The 22,835-nt window shown below is 42.5% G+C and overlaps 1 protein-coding gene across 1 annotated transcript in view; it reads right to left on the reverse strand.

Annotated features, from left to right (window-relative positions):
- Positions 1-16,579, reverse strand: part of LOC140734002 (interferon-inducible GTPase 5-like) — a 59,856-nt gene extending 43,277 nt beyond the window's left edge. Inside the window, exons 1-3 of the mRNA XM_073057581.1 lie at positions 16,505-16,579; positions 13,202-13,264; positions 11,152-11,268 (exon numbers count right to left, since the gene is read on the reverse strand). Coding sequence (XP_072913682.1) covers positions 11,152-11,268; positions 13,202-13,264; positions 16,505-16,579 — 255 coding nt within the window. The remainder of the gene's footprint in view (positions 1-11,151; positions 11,269-13,201; positions 13,265-16,504) is intronic.
- Positions 16,580-22,835: the final 6,256 nt, after the last annotated feature.

Genomic DNA, 22,835 nt, shown 5'->3' on the forward strand with positions numbered 1-22,835 from the left:
CTTACATCCATCATCATGAAGTGTTTTGAGAGGCTCGTTGTGAGGCATATCAAAACCCTGCTGCCCCCCTCACTGGACCCCCTGCAGTTTGCGTACCGTCCCAACCACTCAACAGATGACGCCATTGCCACCACCCTCCACCTGGACAAAAAAGACACATAAGTTCGGATGCTGTTCATAGACTTTAGTTCAGCATTCAACACAATCATCCCTCAGAAACTGATTGGAAAGCTGAGCCTAGTGGGCCTGAACACTTCCCTCTGCAACTGGATCCTAGACTTCCTGACTGGGAGTCCTCAGTCAGTCTGGATCGGGAGCAGCATCTCCAACACCATCACACTGAGCACGGGGGCTCCCCAGGGTTGCGTGCTCAGTCCACTGCTATTCACTCTGCTGACCCACAACTGTGCTGAAACACACAGCTCGAACCATATCATCAAGTTCGCCGATGACACAACCGTGGTGGGTCTCATCTGCAAGAATGACGAGTCAGCTTACAGAGAGGAGGTGCAGCGGCTAATGGACTGGTGCAGAGCCAACAACCTGTCTCTGAATGTGAACAAAACAAAAGAGATGGTTGTTGACTTCAGGAGGGCACAGAGCGACCACTCCCTGCTGAACATTGACGTCTCCTCAGTGGAGATCGTAAAGAGCACCAAATTTCTTGGTGTTCAACTGACAGAGAATCTCACCAGGTCCCTCAACACCAGCTCCATAGCAAAGAAAGCCCAGCAGCATCTCTACTTTTTGCGAAGGCTGAGGAAAGTCCATTTCCCACCCCCCATCCCCAAACCCTTTCTACAGGGGTTGTATTGAGAGCATCCTGAGCAGCTGCATCACTGCCTGGTTCAGAAATTGCACCAGCTCAGATCGCAAGACCCTGCAGCGGATAGTGAGGTCAGCTGTGAAGATCATCGGGGTCTCTCTTCCTCCCATCACAGACATTTACACTACATGCTGCATCCATAAAGGAAACAGCATTATGAAGGACCCCATGCAACCCTCATACAATCTCTTATCCCTCCTGCCATCTGGGAAAAGGCACCGAAGCATTCAGACTCTCACAACCAGACTATGTAACAGTTCCTTCCCCCAAGCTATCAGACTCCTCAATACCCGAAGCCTGGACTGACACCTTACTGCCCTATTGTCTTGTTTATTATTTATTGTAAATGCCTGCACTGTTTTTGTGCACTTTATGCAGTCCTGTGTAGGTCTGTAATCTAGTGTAGCTTTCTCTGTGTTGTTTTTTTATTACGTAGTTTCAGTCTAGTTTTTTGTACTGTGTCATGTAACACCATGGTCCTGAAAAACGTTGTCTTATTTTTACTATGCACTGTGCCAACAGTTATGGTCGAAATGACAATAAAAGTGACTTGACTTGATTTGACAAAGTGTGAAAGAGAGTTAAGAATAGATATTGGACTGCTGGAAAATAATGCTGAAAAGGTAGTAATGGGGGACAAGGAAATGGTGGATGAACTAATTAAGTGCAAGACACAACCAGGGGGCAGAAGTGTGTGGACGGGCCATTACAAAAGAGATGCATCTTGAGAAACTACAACACACACAAAATGCTGATGGAACACAGCAGGCCAGGCAGCATCTATAGTGAGAAGCGCTGTCGACGTTTCGGGCCGAGACCCTTCATCAGGACTAACTGAAAGGAAAGATAGTAAGAGATTTGAAAGTAGTGGGGGGAGGGGGAAATGCGAAATGATAGGAGAAGACCGGAGGGGGTGGGATGAAGCTAAGAGCTGGGAAGGTGATTGGCGAAAGTGATACAGAGCTGGAGAAGGGAAAGGATCATGGGACGGGAGGCCTCAGGAGAAAGAAAGGAGGCGGGGGCAGCACCAGAGGGAGATGGAGAACAGGCAAACAACTAAATTTGTCAGGGATGGGGTAAGAAGGGGAGGAGGGGCGCCGAGGTGACACAGGTGATGTACTGTTGGAGTGATGGACTGTGTCCAGTGCTCCCAGTGTGTTCTCCTGTATATCGATGAGACCCGATGTAGATTGGGCAACTGCTTCACCAAGAACTTACGGTTTGCCCACCAGAAGAAGCAGGATTTCCTAGTGGCCACCCATTTTAATTCCACTTCCCATTCCCATTATGACATGTCAATCCATGGCCTCCCCTACTGTCGCAATGAGGCCATATTCAAGTTGGAGGAACAACACCTTATATTCTGTCTGGGTAGCCTTCAACCCAATGGAATGAACATCGATTTCTCGAACTTCCGGTAATGCCCCCCCCCCCCATGCCATTCCCCATCCCCTATTCCCCCTCTCACCTTATCTCCTTGCCAGCCCACTACCTCTGTCTGGTGCTCCTCCTACTTTTTCTTTCTTCCATGGTTTTCTGTCCTCTCCTATCAGACGACTCCTTCTCCATCGCTGTGTCTTTTAAACCAATCGATTTCCGAGCCCTTTGCTTCATTCCCCCACCTCCTTTCCTGTTTCTCCTATCACCTTGTGTTTTTCTCTCCCCTCCCACCTTTTAAATCCACTCCTCACCATTCGTTTCTCCAGTCTTACTGAAGGGTTTTGACCCAAAACATCAACAGTACTTTTCTTTTCAATAGATGCTGTCTGGCCTGCTGAATTCCTCCAACATTTTGTGTGTGTTGCTATGTATTATATCTGTTTTTTTATTTTTGTGTTTTTATCTTTTTGCCATTCTTAATGTGCACCAGAGTAACAACTATATTGTTCTCCTTCACAAATGTGTGCTGGAAATAACATAAAAGAACCTGGAATCTTCTAGCCTCCCACCAATTTTTGCTATTTGTCTGCCCTCTCTTTGGCTTTTTTGCTGCCTTCTACTCTCCTCATCAGCCACGGTTACCTCATCCTCCCTTCTGAATGCTGTTTCTACTTTTGAATGAACCAATCTTGTGAATTCCCAATTACTCCAGAAACTGAAGCCATTAATACTTTATTCATACTTTTCCAAGCTGTTCAAGCCTCCCTACTATGTAGTTTAAAGCCCTAACCATAGCCCAAGGTATGTGATTCACTAGGAGCATAGGCACAATGTGGTTCATTCTGAGCCCATCCCATTGGAACAACTCCCTCCTTCCCCATTACTGATTGCAATGTCACATGACTTCAAACCCAGTTCTCCCTCACCAATCTTTGAACCACATATATAGTTCTATGAACTTATTAACTCTGTGCCAATTTACATGTGGCTCATGTAACAAACCGGAGCTTATTACCTTTTTTGTTCAGCATTCTAATTTTGTCTGGTTGCTAAAATTCCCTCCGTATTACCTCTTTCTTCAATTTTCATACCTACCTCAGGGCCTGAGGAGTATGTCAGTATTTACAGCAGGTGTTGGAGTGTGTCAGTATCAACAGTGTGTGCACAGGGAGTTTGTCACTACTTACAGGGATCTGGGGATGTTTGTCAGTATTTACAATGGGTCCCAGTGAGCGAGTATCAGTCTTTACAGGGTTCCAGTGGAAGTGTGTCACTATTTACATGTGGCCATGGGTATTATGCCTGTATTGACAGGGAGTCTCATAAAGTGTATCTGTATTTAGAGGGTCCCACAGAGTCTGTTGTTATTTATTGGTGGTCCCAGAGAATGCATCTGTACTTACATTGTGACCCTGGAGACTGTTAGTATTCACAGAGGGTCTTGGGAGAGTGTTTGTGTTTAAGAAGGTAACAAGGAGTATGTCAGTTTTTACAGTGGATCCTTGGCCATCCATTAGTAGTTACAGGAGATCCCTGGGAGTTTCAGTATTTACCGGGGACCCCAAGGTGTTTGTCACAATTTACATCTGGTCCCTGTGAAGTATATCAATATTTACAGAGGGTGTCACTGGGCAGTGTGGCAATTTTTACAGGGGTCCCCTGATAGTGTGTCAGTGTCTACAGGGGTTCCTGTGGTGGGGTGTCAGTACTTTTAGGGGGTCTCCAGGATGCGTATCCCTGTTTACAACAGGTCCCTTGAAGCATGAATCAGTATCCTGACAAAAATGACACCATAAAGACAAAAGAACATGCCAAACACTCTGTAAAAAGTTATTGAAAAGCACAAGTCAGGAAAGGGATAGAACAAAATTTCTAAGTGACTGCATATACCTTGGAGTAAAGTTAAATCAATCATCAAGAAATGGAAAGAATATGGCACAGCTGTAGATCTGCCTAGAGCAGGCCATCCTCAAAAACTGTGTGACTGTGCAAGAAGAGGACTAGTGAGAGAGGTCACCAAGAGACCTATGACAACTCTGGAGGAGTTACAAGCTTCAGTGGCTGAGAGAGGAGAGACGGCACATACAACAACTGTTTCTCAGGTGCTTCACCAGTCACAGCTTTATGGGAGATTGGCAAAGAGAAAGCCAGTGTTGAAAAAAACCTCACGTGAAATCTCAGCTAGAGTTTGCCAAAGGCATGTGGAAGACTCTGAAGTCAGCTAGAAGAACGTTCTATGGCCTGATGAAACCAGAATTGAGCTTTTTGTCATCAGATGAAATGCTATGTTAAGCCAAACACCACACATCATCAGAAACATGCCATCCCTACTGTGCAGCATGGTAGTGGCTGCATCAAGCTGTGGGGATGCTTCACTGCAGCAGGCCCTGAAAGGTTTGTGAAGGTGTTGGGTACAATGAATGCAGCAAAATACAGGGAAATGCTGAAGGAAAACCTGATGCAGACTGCAAGGGAACTGCAACTTGGGAGAAGATTTGCTGCAAGACAATGACCCCAAACATAAAGCTAAAGCTACACAGAAATGGATTAAAAACAACAAAGTTAATGTCCTGGAGTGACCAAGTCAGAATCAAGACCTCAATCCAATTGAGAATTTGTGGCTGGACTTGAAAAGGGCTGTTCACTCACGATTCGCATGCAATCCAACAGAGCTTGAGCTGTTTTGTAAAGAAGAATGGGGAAAAATTGCAGTGTCTAGATGTGGAAAGCTGATAGACTCATATCCACACAGGCTCAATGCTGTAATTGCTGCCACAGGTGCATCTACTAAATATTGTCTAGAAGGAGGTGAATACTAATGCATAGATTATTTTGTGCTTTATATTTGTAATTAATTTAGATCACCTTCTATAGAGATGTTTTCACTTTGATAAGAAGGAGTCTTTTTCTGTTGATCAGTGTCAAAAAAGCTGAATTAAATCCATTGTGATCCAATGTTTTTAAACATAAAACAGGAAAACTTCTGTGGGGGGTGGTGAATACTTTTTATAGGCAATTTATATCATATCTGTAAGATAAATAAAAGCTTACTGCACATGAATTAAAAATGGGGGAGGGTAACAGTTCACTCGCAATTGTTAACTGTGGTGCAAAAATCCAACTTTAAAAAATCATATGGAAAAACGTCACAACATACTTCCTCTCCGAAAAAGTCCAGCTGGCCTTGTGCACAATGAATTAAGAGTCAAATTGTTCCACCTAATCATTCAGTTTAATCTTGAGATTGTGGGAGAAAATAGATTAAAAATTATCGAATTAAGATCATTGCTTTTCAAATGGTAATTAAGAGAACACACTTTAGCATACAGGGGATTGTAAACCAACCTAATTAACGTTTGCTCAGTTACAAGCCTCATGCTTTACAAACCTCACAAAATGCTGGAGAAACTCAACAGCAATGTTCCCTCCAAGGTGTGCATGTGTGTGTGCACATACAAATTATTTTGTACTTGCACAGAAAGAAATTTAAACTGCACACAAAATGTTGTTACCCTCTACTTTAATCACATGTGAAAAGATTGATATTATTACATGCTGTCATAAAGTATATGAGAAATAAGATTCATTGTTGTGTGTTATTTTATTTCTTTTAAACAATAGACAACAAACTGGATTTGCTGGTTTATTATCCTTAGAATAACTTCAGGTTTACTTCATTCACTTAAAAATTGATTGAAAATATGTTGTTACTGGGCAAAACTTTGCAAAGCACAAGATCTTTGCACACTCTGGTCATTACAAATTTGAGGGAACATTGTTCAGCAGGCCAGGCAGCATATCTGGGAAAGAGTAAACAGTCGACATTTCAATCCGAGATCTCTCATCTGGACTGATGAATGCTCTCAACCAGAAACTCTTTACCATAGATGCTGCCTGGCCTGCTGAGTTTCTCCAGCACTTTGAGTGTGTTCTTTGGAATTCAGGCATCTGCAGATTTCTCATGTTTGTGCTTTCAATTCTTGCTCAGTGGTAAATGAAGGAAAGCATAAAAAAAAACTTACATCACACACTAAATACTATGCAACTCAGCAGATCGGTGAGCATCTATGGAAGGGAATAAACAGTCGATATTTCAGGCTGAGAACCTTCATCAGGACTCTGCTTATTGTGTGTTTTGTTTAAGATTTCTTGGAGCTACAGAATCTCTTGTGCATAACAATGGATAAATTTCCACTCAGTCTCAACATTTCAATTATTAAACTACCAGACTGTAGTGGGAAGACAGAATGAGATATACTCCTACACAGATCAAGTATCACAATGCCAAGTTGGTAAAATACCCTTTGTAACAGAGCAAACATTACAGACAATTTCCTTACAGCAAGCTCCTGCCGAAACAACAATATTGTACAACCAGGGTGGCAGGTGATTCATTTGAAAGATACTGTGAATATTAGTAAGAACATGAAGTTTCTCAATGCTTCCTAAGTTAGAAAAGACAACAGATTTCTGCTTCTGCAAGAACATGTTGGAATGTTGGTTTCTGTGATGGGATAGTTTGGAAGCCATTAAACTGGCACTCAGGGCTTTGGTGGTGCTGGACTTGCTGAATTTCAGATGTTATTTTCCAATTAAAAGACGGATCTCTTTGTTATACAGTATAATAAAATTTCAGGGATCCAAAGGAAACCAAAATGTGTAAGAGAAGAGGGAGTGAGACACAGTCTGTAGATGGAGTTGGGGAAATGAGGACCCAGTGTGGTAGAGGGAACATAGGAACAAAGACCCTGATGAGTCAGAGGAAGCAACACAATTAGGGCCCAGGAAAGCATCAGGATTTCTAAATAACCTGTTAGATTATCAGAGTTTAATTGTACTACCTTTTACCACAATTGTCATAGCAGGGTATGGATTCAACTCTCAAAATTATCAACTTAAATCTTTAGGGAACTAGTCCTGTAATTTAATCATTGCATTACCTGTATACCAGGGTTTAAAAAGGCAAGATTTTCCTTTGTTTAATAAGATAAAAACAATATAGTGTAATTAGTTAATTGTTGTAAAACATTTAAGGAGTCACAAGAGAAATCTTAAAGCAAGCACCAAGAAGTTTAAGTATTTGTTCTTGTGATGTACACTTGCTTGTTCCTAGGCCTACACTAACTTTCAGAAGGCTAGTCCAATTAAGAGTATAACCATTGTTGCCACTAAGAGAAGAAAGTTAAGATGTCAATGATTGTTAGAGAAATATAATCATACCTTCCTTTATTAACATTGTTTTGGATTGTCAACTAATTTGCGTGTTCCAGGTCTGGGATACTAACGCAACCTGGTGAGATTCTGAAACCCAAGTTCTGAATTGAATTTACAAAATATATAATCACAAAAAGGCAGTCCCCAAAGCAAGAAATGATGATGGATCTTTGAACTGAAATGATGCTGCTTCAGCTGCTGAATCTTACTGGAGTATTAAGTTTTTACATGAAAGATTTCCAACACCTGCAGTTTCTTTAAAATTTCAGTCACTGTTGAATTGAGTCAAGGATATTTCAATGAGTGTTGGCTCTGGAACAGTGAAAAATGACCATCATCAACTATAACCACTGCAGTACCACGTTCGAAGCAATGAACTTTCCATTCCATCTGCTTTCATATTCAGCCCTGAAAAACACAACTGGATCAAGACAATGAGTTTGTAAAAAACATCCTGGCAGCATATGAACAGAATTGTTTGAGTAAGTCACTAAAGCTAATGTACAACAGGGAAATCTTAAAACCGATTGTGCATCTGGAATATCAGATCAAGTTCATTCCAGCTCATGTTTTGGGAATTGCAATCTTATCAACATAAAACAGAACAATTCAGCACAGGAACAGGCCTGATCCTCACTGATACAGTAGAAATTCAGTTCTGGAAACACTCAGTGGGTCAGGCAGCTTCTGGATTGGCGCTAATACCTCATCTCTTTGTATCTTCCTCATTTTTTGCCTGGCTTGCATGTTCCCAGCATTTTCAAGTGTTATCATGGAATAGTAGAACGTAACTTTTAATCTTCTCTAAATTGGTTGGGGGTTTGGTGGGAATTGAACACATCCACACCATCCGCCACAAGCATGAGTTCCCGGTGGACAAACATTTTAAGTCCCATTCCAACTCCCATTCCCATTCCGACATGTCGATCCATGGCTTTCTCTTGTGCCAAGATGTCCAGCCTGAGGGTAGAGGAGAAAAATGTTATATCCTCTCATGGTACACTCCAGCCTGATGGCATGAATATCAATTTCTACTTCTGGTGAACAAATTTCTCCCTGTCCACTTCCTCTGTTCCCCATTCTGACATTTTTCTTCTTCTCATCTGCCAATTACTTCCCTCGGGTCACCTTCTTGTTCCCTTTCCCCTATTGTCCACTCTCCTCTCCAATCAGATTCTATCTTCTCCAGCCCTTGACCTTTTCCACCCACCTGGCTTCACCTGTCACCATCCAGCGAGTCTCTTTCCTGTCCCCCCAGCTTTTTATTGCAGCATCTCCCCCTTCCTTCACAAGCCCGAAGAAGGGTCTTGGTCCAAAATGTCGATTGTTTATTCATTTACATGGAAGCCGCCTGCCTTGCAGAGTCCCTCCAGCATTCTGTGTGTGACACCTTAGTAATGCAAAGGCCAAGGCTACAACTTCACAGACCATTTCAAATCTATTTGCCACCCTGAAATATAAATTCCATGTATAATCTAGAAAAATGAGTAAGCAGAAACAATGACAATAAACCCATTAATTTGGCAATAAATCTCCTGGATTATTAATATTCTTTAGGCAGGTATATCTGACATCTTTACCCAACCTTGTCCTATTGATACCCCAGACCCATGGGAAGTGGTGACTCTCAGCTGATCTCTGAAACAGAAGAGTGAATGTGCAAGTTAAACACAGACAGCACACCAGGTGAAGATTAAACCTGGAACACTGGAGCAGTGAGGCAGTAGTACCGCCCTGACATCACTGGGAACATTCCCCAATCTGTCTCTGTTACATCAGTGCCTGTGTTTGTGTTGCTTCCTGCACTCATGCTAAGCTCGGCAATTTAATCAACTTTATCCCCTACTTCCACACAGCCGTCAATTTTATTGATCTGTCTCTGATACCTTTCCCCCATAAGACCATTAGACAGAGGAGTGGACAGGCCATTCACCCCATTGTAGCTGCTAAGCCATTCAATCGTGGCTGATGCATTACCCTTCTCGACCCCATTCTCCTGCCTTCTTCATGTAATGTTTCACATCCTTAGTTATTCAGAACCCATCAACCTCCGCTTTAAATATAACTAATGACTTGACCTCCATAGCTGTCTGTGGCAATGAATTCCACAGATTTACCAACCTCTGGCTAAAGAAACTACTCTTCACCTCTGTTCTAAAGGAACGTCCTTGTATTCTGAGACTCTGCCCTTTGGTCTTAGATTCCCCACTATTGGAAACATCCTATCAATGTCCAGTCTATGCAGGCCTGTCAATTATAGTTCCCTTCATTCTTTAAACACCTGTGAGTACAAGCCAGAGCCATCAAACGCTCCTCATCTGTTAACCATTCAATCCCCGGATTAATCTTTGAAACTCCTTTAGACCTTCTCCAGTACCTCCATATGCTTCATTAGATAAGGGGCCAAAAACTGCTGAGTTGAGGATCGCTTTAAGAGGCTGGCCTGACATGATGATGTATTACATGAAGTTCTGTTATCATGCTTTTTGTCTTCAGTATTTGCAATACAATGAGTTGTTATGGTCTTTCTTAAATATAGAGCACCTCATGCCATTTTATTTGCCAAAACCTACAACTCCCACAAAGCCCTGATCAGTCCTACACTCACTCTGGTCCAGCTTCTTCACAAGCAGTACATGTAGAACGTATTGGTATTTTCCTTCATCCTACTCATCAATGCCTTCTCATGCCCCCTTCTAGCCCTCCTAAGTGTATTCTTCATCTCCTTCCTGGTTCCCTTGGAATTTTCTAAAGCACAGCTTGATCCTTGCTTCCTAAACCTTGTTTAAGCTTCCTGCTTCCTCTTTGCGGGATGTCTGCATCTCCTGTCAGTCTGGGTTCTTTCACCCTACCGTCCTTTGCCTGTATAAATGAGACAAACCTATCCAGATTTCCATGCACATACTTCCTAAACAGCATTAACATTTCCTTTGTGCATTTCCCTGAATACATCTGTTCCCAGTTTACAATGCCAATTTCCTTCTGAACAGTATCATAATTTCCCCTCCTCAATTATATATTTTCCTACAACACACACAAAATGCTGATGGAATACAGCAGGCCAGGCAGCATCTATAAGGAGAAGCACTGGCGATGCTTCAGGGTCTCGGCCTGAAACGTTGACAGTCCTCCTTATAGATGCTGCCTGGCCTGCTGTGTTCCACCAGCATTCTCTGTGTGTTGTTTGAATTTCCAGCATCTGCAGATTTCTTTGTGTTTGCTCTATATACTTTCCTATACTGTTTGCTTCTATCCCTCTCATGGCTTTGTAAAGGTTAGGGTATTATGGTCACTGTCTTCAAAATCCACACCACAAGAAATCTGACACCTGTCTCATTTCATTCACCAAGCGCCAGCTACAGTATGGCCTCTCCCCCGTCAGTCTGTCAGCCTCTTGCACTAAGGAGGTGCCAATCAATATTAGGGATGTTGAAAACACCCATGATTACAATCTGGTCATTTTTGCACATTTCCGAAGTCTGTCCCCCAACCTGCTCCTCATTGTCCCTGTTGCTGCTGGAGGATCTATCGAATAGCCCCAATAGAGTGATTGCTCCCTACCTGATTCTGACTTCCACCCACACTGACTCAGTGGACAATCCCTCCAAAGGGTCCTGCCTTTCTGCAGTCGTGATACTACCCCTGATTAACAATGTCCTTCTCACACCACTTTTATCTCCCTCCCTGATCATGTTGAAATATCTAAACCCCAGACCATTCAGCAGCCATACCTGCTCTTGTGAAAGCCAAGTCTCCATAACAGCTAAAATGTCGTAGTTCCATGTACTGATCCATGTTCGAAGTTCATCACCCTCATTACTTGTGGGAATGTAGGAAAATGGGATGACCTGTTTAAAATTAAACAGGATGGGATGTTTAAAATTATAAGAGGCATAAATATGGTATATGGTAATGTTCTTTTCCCCAGAGAATGCAAGTATAAAGGTAGGAGGCGAAGATTTAATTTGAGATAGGAATAAAATTGTAAAGGGATCAAAGGGCTACGGTTTACACAGACGTTGGTGAGTTGATGGAAGGAAATGCCAGAGTTTGTGGTTGAGGCAGGTGCAACAGTATCATTTAAGAAGCCCTTAGATGGGCACATGAAGCAGAGGAACTTGGCAGATGGGAGAAGAGCACGGGCAAGCAGAACTAGCAGAGAGGATGCAATGGTCACATCTTGGAAGTCACTCTGGAGTTACTGCTCTGGACTCTGGACTTGCTCACTTTGAACATGCTTACTCATCAATCAGAACTCGGAATTCACTCACTCAGAACTCTAAATGCAGCATGAAATCAGAACTAGGAACCCACTCTATGCCAGTTCTTAAACTAGTCCCCCGGGCTCACTCTCTCCCAAGCTTTTGACACATCCCCACATACTCCCTCTTGCTCTGCATCAATTCCCAAACCAATCCCTCTGCCCTGCTCCCTCCCCAAAGCCCTGTGTCAGTTCCCAAACCAATCCCACTGCCTCACTCTCTATAGACAGACCTATATCACTTCACAAGCTAATTCCATCAATTGACTGTCTTACTACAGCCCTGTCTTAGTCCCCAAACTAATTGTACTGCTTGACTATTTTCCCACAGTCAAGCATTGTTGGTCCACAAACTAATCCCACTGCCCTGCTATCTAAACGCAGCCCTCTGTCAGTCTCTAAAGTAATCCCAATTCACTCCTCTCTACATACAGCTCCGTGTTGGCTCCCAAACTAAAGCCAGTGGCCCTCTCTCTTCCAACAAACCTCACTCAATCCCCAAACTAATCCCAGTCATATGGAGCCAGTGATCATTAATGGAGAATGTGTGGAGCAGGTTAAGACCTACAAGTATCTGGGAGTACAGTTAGATGAGAAGCTAGACTGGACTGCCAACACAGATGCCTTGTGCAGGAAGGCACAGAGTCGACTGTACTTCCTTAGAAGGTTGGCGTCATTCAATGTCTGCAGTGAGATGCTGAAGATGTTCTATAGGTCAGTTGTTGAGAGCGCCCTCTTCTTTGTGGTGGCGTGTTGGGGAGGAAGCATTAAGAAGAGGGACGCCTCACGTCTTAATAAGCTGGTAAGGAAGGCGGGCTCTGTCGTGGGCAAAGTACTGGAGAGTTTAACATCGGTAGCTGAGCGAAGGGCGCTGAGTAGGCTACGGTCAATTATGGAAAACCCTGAACATCCTCTACATAGCACCATCCAGAGACAGAGAAGCAGTTTCAGCGACAGGTTACTATCGATGCAATGCTCCTCAGACAGGATGAAGAGGTCAATACTCCCCAATGCCATTAGGCTTTACAATTCAACTGCCAGGACTTAAGAACTTTTTTTAAAGCTATTATTAATGCTTTTTGGAGTTAGTGATTTAGATGCATATCATATTATGACTGAGTTAAGTATTGTATGTAATTAGTTTTTGCTACAACAAGTGTATGGGACATTGGAAAAAATGTTGAATTTCCCCATGGGGATGAATAAAGTATCTATCTATCTATCTATCTATCTATCTATCTATCTATCTATCTATCTATCTATCTATCTATCTATCTATCTCAGTCCCCTCTCTCTTCCTGTAGATCCATATCAATCCCCAAACTAATTCCAGAGACCTGCTTTCTCCCCTCACCCTGTCTGTCCCCAAACTAACATCACTACCCCATATTTTTCCTAGAGTTCTGTGTCAGTATGTAAATAAATCCCACTGCTGAACTCTGTCGATGCAGCTCAATCCCAGTCTCTAAATAGTGACAGTGCCCCACTCTATTTCCAAATCCATATATCTCTCCACAGACTTCCCATTCCCACAAAGAACTGAAGTCAGCATTCAGCTGCAGGTCAGCATCTTCAAAAGAACCCTGAAAGGGAAAAATAGAGGTATTAAGGATAAAAATAGAGCTGTTTCTGAAGATGCATGCAAAAGAGCCACCGTTAAGGGCCATCGTTCTGTATGGTACAGTCCTCTGCACCCACTGCCACCAGCACTTAGTCTGTAGCCTTCTGGCTTGGCCATTCAAGAGCACGATTAACAAGACAGTACTCATCTCCACCACCTACCCAAGCAATAAGATCCAAACTGCAATCAACACATGGGTGAAAAACATTTTCCTTAGATCCGCTCTTACTCCTAAACATCTGCCTACTGGTTTTCAATGTTCTGCATTAGAGGGAAAAGTGTTACACTCCCCACCTGTGCCCCTCCTGTGTTTGTAAAGAGGGAAAAGCTAGTTAAGAGCTTCAAGTTTCTCGGTGTAAAGATGACTAAAAATTTGTCCTGGTCCAGTCACATAAATGCTGCAGATTTTCATGTATGATGCTGTGGATATTACCAGATCATTGCTGAAGGAAGATTATAACTGGGAGCTGAACATCCAGGGATATACATTGTGTTGAAAGGATAGGCAGGTAGATTGAGAAAATCAGTTTGGTGCTGAATCCCAAGAGGGGAGATGTGTAGGATGCCTAGAAGAAGGTATTTTAGAGCAGCTGATGGTTGAGTCCACTAGGGGATTAGCTATTCTGGATTGGGTGTTGTGCATCGAACTGGAATTGATCAGTGAGCTTAAAGTAAAGGAACCCTTAGGAACCAGTGATCATAATTTGATACAATTTATCTTGCAGTTTGAGAGTGAGAAGCTTAAATCAGGTGTATCTGTATTAAAGTGCAATTTCAGAAGGAATTACAGAGTTATGACAGAGGAGCTCGCCAAATTTGCTTGCACGAGAACATGACCAGGGATGACAGCAGAGTAGAAATGGCTGGAATTATTGAAGGCAATTCAGAAGGTACAAGATAGATATATCCCAAAGTAGAAGAAATATTTTAAAGGCAGGATGATGCAACTGTGGCTGACAAAAGAAGTCAACATAATAGCCAGTGAGAGGGCTTATCATAGAGCAAAAGCTAGTGGGAAATTAGAGGAATGGGAAGATTTTAAAAACCAATTGAAAGCAACTAAAACGACAAAGAAGGAAAAGATGTAATATGAAGGTAAGCTGGTCAATAATATGAAAAAACTTTCTTCAGATATAAAAGGTGTAAAAGGGAGGCTAGAGTAGGTATTGGTCAGCTGGAAAATGATGCTGGAGTGTTATTAATGGGGAACAAGGAAATGGTAGATGAACTGAACAAGTATATTACATCAGTCTTCACTGTGGAAGTAATGGACAGCATGCTGGAGGTTCAAGAGTATTAATAAGCATAGGTGAGTGAAGTAACCAATCTTAGGGAGAAGATGCTCGAGAGCCTGGAAGGTCTGAAAGTCATCTGGATCAGATGGTCTACAAGCCAGAGTTCTGAAGGAGGTGGCTGAAGAGATTGCGGCGGCATTGGTAAAAATCTTTCAAGAATCATTGGATACTGGCATGATTCTGGAGGATTAGAAAATTGCAAATGTTCCAGAGAGAGGCAGAAGAAAGGAAATTACAGGCCAGTTAGTCTGACCTCAGTGGTTGAAAAGATGTTGGAGTTGATTAAGGATGCGATTTCAGGGCACTTGGAGGCAGATGACAAAGTCAGCATAGTTTCCTTTGGGAAAAATCTTATTTGGCCAATATTTTGGAATTCTTTGATGAAATAAGCAGCAGGATAGACAAAGGAGAATCAGTGTTTGTGGTGTACTTGGAATCTCAGAAGTCCTTTGACAAGGGGCTGGTTAACAATTTAAGAGCCCATGATAATATAGGAAAGATACTTACATGGATACAGCAAAGGATGATTGGCTGGAAGCAAAAAGTGAGAATAAAAGGAGCTTTTTCTGGTTGGCTTTCGATGACTAGTGGTGTTCACAGAGGTCTGTGTTGGCACTGTTTCTCTTTACATTTTATGTTAATGATCTGGATGATAGGATTGATTGCTTTGTGGCCAAATTTGCAGATGATATAAAGATAGCTGGAGGGACATGTAGAGTTGAGGAAGTAGAGAGACTACAGAAGGATTTAGACAGATTAGGAGGATGGGCCAAGTAGTGGCAGATGGAATACAGTGTCAGGAAGTGTATGGTCATACACTTCATTAGAACAAATAAAAGCTTAGTCTATTTTCTTTATGAAGAGAAAATTCAAAACTCTGAGATACAAAGGATCCTGGGGTCACACCACAATAACTATATAATCTACACTGATACATTCATCTCCCTACAGTGAAGGAGCAAGGAGACAGATTCAGGGCAGAATGAGGGGTAAACAAAATGCTCACATCGATGTGCTGGCTGATGTCCCAGTAGAGACAACAAGGGGCTACAAGGAACAGATTGCATCTGGTCACTGAATTAACCATGAAGGAAGTTTGTTCAAAAGGCAACAGTCGAAATCTTGATGACAGCAGGCTATGTTACAATGGCTTCATACCCGACAGTGTGACCTCAATAGCAGCTTCAGAGAGGGGAAGCTTTCCTAAAAACAGAAACGCAAGCTCGTTTTCAACAACCAAAGGGCAGAACCATATCAGGGTGAGGGAAAGGAGAGCGGGAGATGGGAAGAATGGGAAGAGGGTGGAGAGGGAGTGGCCAGGTGAGAGGGGCATGGGGGAGGATGGAAGGAGATGAGGAGGGGAGGGGAGGGGGGAGGCAATTCTGAGGCATCAATTATAACCTTAGGATGTACTGTATCAAAGGACTTTTCCAAGGCACTGAACATTTTCCTGAATGGTCACTGGTGTAACATGGGAACACAATGGTAAAGCAGTGAAGTTGCTACTGAGTGCAGCACTGTAGCATGGTGGTTAGCACAACAGCTTACAGTGCCTACAACCCAGGTTCAATTCCCACCACTGTACATTTTTGGATGTTCTCAATAACCGTGTGCTTGCTTCTGCTGTTCCGTTTTCCTTACACTTTCCGAAGACTTACAAGTTAGTAGATTAATCAGTCACTGTAATAGTCTATTTTCTAGCATTAAATCAGGGAATTTCTGGGTGGCATGTCTCAAAGAGCTAGGAAGGCCCATTCCATACTGTATCTCAATAAATATATAAATAAGACGAGATCAGAGACAGATCCAGCACTCACCCTCTCTGATGGGGAATCCTAAATGTAACCTTAAATTCTGTCCCTGACCTCAAGCTCAACTTCTGTCCCTGATGTGATCCCTGTCCTTACCTCATCTCCAGACATCACGCTGCTCTTTCCATCAAACCCAAACACCAAAATGAACCCCAGACTTTGAGAAGCCATTGGTGACCATGGGAGAAGGAAGGAAAAGCTCTGACTCGGACAGAAGCACACTGAAGTGATCATGAGAGCAGCACTAACTGCTGCTGAGGTCTCAGAAAAAAGTTCTTATTCCACTGGTCTATTCTCTACCCTCATGATGGTGTATCTAGGCACAGCTCTATAAATTCACCGCTGTTGGCAGAATCTGTGCTGGGGATGAGGGGACACAGAGGAGTGAGATAGATCAGCTGATTGAGTTGTGTCACAACAAAACTTTGCACTCAACCTCAATGAAACCAAGGAGTTGATTGTGGGCATCAGGAAGAGCATACCATGAGAACACACATCGGTTGTCATTGAGGGGTCGGTCATGGAAAGGGTGAGCAGCTTCAAGTTTCTGGGTGTCAACATATTGGAAGATCTATCCTGAGCCCAACATACTGATGTAATCACAAAGAAGGCACACCAGTGGCTATAGTTCATCGTGTCTGAGGAGATTTGGTATGTCAAAGAGTCTCTCAAATTTCTACAGATGATCTCGGAGACCATTCTGTCTGGTGGCATCATCACCGGGTATGCTGGCTCCAATGCCCAGGATTGAAAGACACTGCAGAGTTGTGGATTGGCACAAGCCAGTCCTTTCTCTTTCTGCATGTTCCAGTGACTTCTCAGGCTCCAGGATTTAACCCACTGATGCAGTCATGTGTCCATCCTTCATCAGGGCCAGCAAACATTTTAAAATATTAAAAAGCATGCATAACAAGTGCCACAGAGAAATGGACCCAGATAGAGCAGAAGATAACGCATGACAGCAGAATTTAACATATACAATTCAGTGTAGTTCCTTAAAGTTGTTATAGCCAGCGGCTGTAGTAGGGCATAAGCTCCTACTACTTAATAAAGACTCCAAATAGCATGCAGCTCAAATAGCCTTTGGCAACCGTCCTCCTGGCCTTCATGTGTGGCTCAGCTACTAAGTACAGTGGAATCATTTCGACAGACAGAATGGGCAAAGGAAAATTCCTGGCACCTGAAAACCAGTCACTTCGTGCAGATGGGGTTCGGCTGCTGTGGTTGGCAGCTCATCTTGCTGAAAGAAAACTCTGATCTCAAACCTCCACTGCATTGTGGTTATACCCACTCATGGGAAAAAGCCTTGGATGTAAACCCAGAGGGAAAAATCTGGAGTTACAATCCTTAAGGCAGTCCTAAGTTGAGTTCAATACTGACTGGCAACTCCTGCGATACTGCTGGTGCCAAACTGTATCGGTCTCTGCTATTCCTTTGTGTTCATCAGATGCATAGAGAGGGGAGCTTGCTATATGTCAACTTTTTGCTGTCCATATCGTACTGCCTAGGCTTGCATACCTAGACAAAAAGAAGCAACATCATGTTCGACCCTGACCGACGGAAGCCCCATCAGCATCACCTCATCAATTCAGAGTAAACAATGCCACATCTTTCACATCAGAGATACAGGTAACAGCCTGTGAATAAGGTTCACAGGCATCCTCAGTAATGTTACACGGGGAGAGCAGAACAGATCTGTTAACAGGAACCTCCAGTAGCATAAGACCCACTGTTTGGAGATGTTGGGCCTGGAGTTAACATTTACTGGTCACCCTTCAGAAAAGAGATCAGAGCCATTAAGAACCTTTTCAGCAAATGGTCTGAAAAGTTTAATCAAGTGCATAGAATTCTGTCAATAGAGTCACACCTTCCCTATCAATTTATATCCAACTGGGGACTCAAACACACAGTGTGGCATGCAAAAGTTTGGGCACCCCTGGTCAAAATTTCTGTCACTGTGAATAGATAAGTGAGTAGAAAATGAACTGATCTCCAAAAGTCATAAAGTTAAAGATGAAAAATTCTTGTTAACATTTTAAGCAAGATTGGTGTATTATTTTTGTTTTCTACAATTTTAGAGTGAAAAAAAGAAAAGGAGCACCATGCAAAAATTTGGTAACCCCAAGAGATTTGAGCTCTCAGATAACTTTTACCAAGGTCTCAGACTTTAATTATCTTGTTAGGGCTATGGCTTATTCATAGTTATCGTTGGGAAAGGCCAGGTGATGCAAATTTCAAAGCTTTATAAATATCCTGACCCCTGAAACCTTGTACAAACAATCAGCAGACATGGTCTCCTCTAAACAGCTGCCAGGCACTCTGAAAATTCAAATAAATGATGCCCGCAAAGCAGGAGAAGGCTATAAGAAGATAACAAAGCATTTTCAGGTAACTGTTTCCTCAATTGTAATGTAATTAAGAAATGGCAGTTAACAGGAATGGTGGAGATCAAGTTGAGGTCTGGAAGACCAAGAAAACTTTCTGAGAAAACTGCTCATAGGATTGCTAGAAAGGCAAATCAAAACCCCCATTTGACTACAGTAAACCTTCAGGAAGACTTAGCAGACACTGGAGTGGTGGTGCACTGTTCTACTGTGCAGTGACACCTGCACAAATAAGACCTTCATGAAACAGTCATCAGAAGAAAACCTTTCCTTCACCACACCACAAAATTCAGCATCAGAAGTTCGCAAAGGAACAGTATGAACAAGCCTGATGCATTTTGGAAATAAGTCCTGTGCTCTGATGAAATTAAAATAAAACTTTTTGGCTACAATGAGCAAAGGTATGTTTGGAGAAAAAAAAGGTGCAGAATTTTGTGAAAACAACATCTCTCCAACTGTTAAGCATGGGGGTGGATCAATCATACTTTGGGCTTGTGTTGCAACCAGTGGCATGGGGAACATTTCACCGGTAGAAGGAAGAATGAATTCAATTCAAATTCTGGAAGCTAACATAACACTGTCTGTAAAAAAGCTGAAGATGAAAAGGGGATGGCTTCTACAACAGGATAATGATCCTAAACACACGTCAAAAATCAGAAAGGCGCATGCTGAAGGTTTTGCCATGGCCCTCACAGTTCCCCGACTTAAATATCATCGAACATCTGTGGGTAGACCTCAAAAGAGCAGTGTCTGTAAGATGGTCCAAGAATCTCACAGAACTGGAAGCCATCGCAAGGAATAATGGGCGAAAATCCCACAAACAAGAATTGAAAGATTCTTAGCTGGCTACAAAAAGCATTTACAAGCTGTGATCTTTACCAAAGGGGTGTTACTATGTACTGACCGTGCAGGGTGCCTAAACTTTTGCTTTGGGCCCTTTTCCTTTTTTGTTATTTTGAAACTGTAAAAGATGGAAATAAAAATGTAATCTTGCTTAAGATTTATTTTAAAAAGTGTCATCATTCACTTTATGCCTTTTGGAAGTCAGGTCATCTTTTACTTGCTTAGCTAATCACAGTAACAGAAATTTTGAGCGGGGTGCCCAAACTTTTGCATGCCGTTGTATGCAGTGCAATCCAGTTAATTGGGACATCGGTTAATCGGGGCAGACATTTATTTGGGACAACCCTTAAAGAACAAAGACCAAATCAAGAATATAAATGGGATTTCCATCATTTATTTGAGACACTATGCTGTTTAACTGTGTTAGTAAACTGTGGCCAAACAATTTCTAAATAGAATCAATCATATCCATTTGTGTGGCTGTTTGTCACTACACCTTACTAGGACAATTAGTTTTCAAATAGTGTCCCTTATGGGTTTGTGTTCAAAAAGCAGTGATTATTGTCACTGATATTTGGTGAGAAATACGCACTAAGACAATTCACAACCGTTTTGCTCACTGCAGTTTCAAGCATTCAGGCATGGAGATGCCAAAATCGGCTGAGAGTGAAAAGGAAACAATTCCAATACTTCAAGCTAAGAATTTTGAAGAATTTGAAGACAACTTGAATGTTACAGTGAAAATGAAGATTTGGAAGATGCATTCATCTAAAGCATTGTATGAAAGCAGTCCATTATCTGCACTAGGTGTCTGCTTTTGTTCATTTACAGTCAACCATATGAGCTCAGCAGATGAATTATTGTGCTGATAATCATTTGGAATTAGTACAGTTTTGTAGTACGGTGAATACATTGGCAGTGATCTAATTTGTTTTGTATTTCATTTACACACATAAAATGTTACTCAGTTAAATGATAATTTGTCTTTATTAACCCTTTTAACTAATTCCATGAAACTTTGGCTAATTGGGGTAGTTGCTTAATTGGACCAAAATGTACTGGTCCCAATGTGTCCCAATTAACCAGAATCCACTGCAGAGACAATGAAGGATATCCCCTCACATGGTTGATTATAATGCACTGTGGGGTAATGTTATGGGTGGCAGATGACACATACAGTTCAAAATAGAAACTGATCTGCATACTTCACAAACACTGACACTGAGGTATTGTGTGTTCACTTTCAGCGATGGTGTTTGACGTAATGACTTGTATATGAGGCGACAATTTTCTTGTTTTTTTCACAAAATAAGTAAAGAACTGCAGCTTTTGTTTCACATGTAAAATGATTCTGGCATGTTTTATTGACAAAATCCTGCGTTAGTGATCCTGGCGCTCTCGGACAATTCCAGAGTTACTCCATGACATGTTGACCAATGCAGTCACTTTGATGCAACCAGAGTTTTAGGAGAAGAACATCACCGGCTGCAAGAATCTACCATGGACAATAGCAAGTTTCAGTAAGTACTAGCATCGCTCAGTCATTCCACCTGAGCCAGAGTGGTTGAATCTACCAGCAGATCCGCCTGCACATGATAAATATGTCACTCTGAAAACTCTCCTATTACAGTCTTCTGGATTGTCCGAGTCTCAGCGTGCTCTCCTTTACCCACTCTGCAAGCCTTCAGAACTAATGGACCACATGCTCTCTCTCCTGGGCAATCACCATCCTTATTCCATTTTTAAACAACTCTTTATGCAACAAATGCCTGATCAAGTTCACACAGCTCTCAATAACATACCTGTAAATGACTATATGTACCTTGCTAAAATGCTGATAGTCTGCACTTTGCCAGGCAGATGTATCATTCCTCCACCTTTCCTTATCCCAGTAAGCCCTATCAGATATCCTGAAGTGGGAAGGAGAACAGCCAAAGGTCGTGGTACATGTTGGTACCAAAGACATAGGCAGAAAAAGGAAAGAGTTCCTGAAAGCAGACTACAGGGAGTTAGGAAGGAAGTTGAGAAGCAAGACCACAAAGGTAGTCATCTCGGGATTACTGCCTGTGCCACGCGACAGTGAATATAGAAATAGAGTGAGGTAGAGGATAAATGTGTGGCTGAGGGATAGGAGCAGGGGCCAGGGATTCAGATTTCTGGATTATTGGGACCTGTTTTGGGGCGGAAGTGACCTGTACAAAAAGGACAGGTTACACTTGAATCCCATTGGGACCAATATCCTGGAAGTGAAGTATGCTAAGGCTATTGGAGAGTGTTTAAACTAAGATTTCTGGGGTGTTGGAACCAAACTGAAGATACGGGGGAAAAGGCAGTTGGCTCACAAATAGAGAAAGCTTGGAGACAGTGCGAGAGGGAGGATAAGCAGTTGATCGAGAAGGGACGCGTTCAGATCGTTGGTTTGAGATGTGTCTATTTTGATGCAAGGAGTATAATGAAGAAAGCAGATGAGCTTAGAGCGTGGATCGGTACTTGGAGCTGTGATGTTGTGGCCATTACAGAGACTTGGATGGCTCAGTGGCAAGAATGGTTGCTTCAAATGCCAGGCTTTAGATGTTTCAGAAAGGACAGGGAGGGAGGAAAAAGAGGTGGGGGTATAGCACTGTTGATCAGAGATAGTGTCACGGCCATAGAAAAGGAGGAAGACATGGAGAGATTGTCTACGGAGTCTCTGTGGGTGGAAGTAAGGAACAGGAAGGGGTCTGTAACTCAACTGCGTGTTTTTTATAGACCACCCTATAGTAACAGGGACATCAAGGAGCAGATAGGCAGAAAGATTCTGGAAAGGTGTAATAATAACAGGGTTGTCGTGGTGGGAGATGTTAATTTCCCAAATACCGATTGGCATGTCCCTAGAGCAAGGGGTTCAAATGGGGTTGACCTTGTTAGGTGTGTTCAAGATTTTTCTTGCCACAATATGCAGATAAGCCTACAAGAGAAGAGGCAGTACTTGATCTGGTATTGGGAAATGAACAGATCCCAAACTGGTCAGGTGACAGATCTCTCAGTGGGAGAGCATTTTGGAGATAGTGATCACAACTCTATCTCATTTACCATAGCATTGGAGAGGGATAGGAACAAAGAAGTTAGTAAAATGTTTAATAGGAATAAGGGGAAATAGACATTAGACAATAGATACAGGAGTAGGCCATTCGGCCCTTCAAGCCAGCACCGCCATTCAC

The sequence above is a fragment of the Hemitrygon akajei genome, chromosome 10, assembly GCF_048418815.1.
Source record: "Hemitrygon akajei chromosome 10, sHemAka1.3, whole genome shotgun sequence".
Lineage (NCBI taxonomy): Eukaryota > Metazoa > Chordata > Chondrichthyes > Myliobatiformes > Dasyatidae > Hemitrygon > Hemitrygon akajei.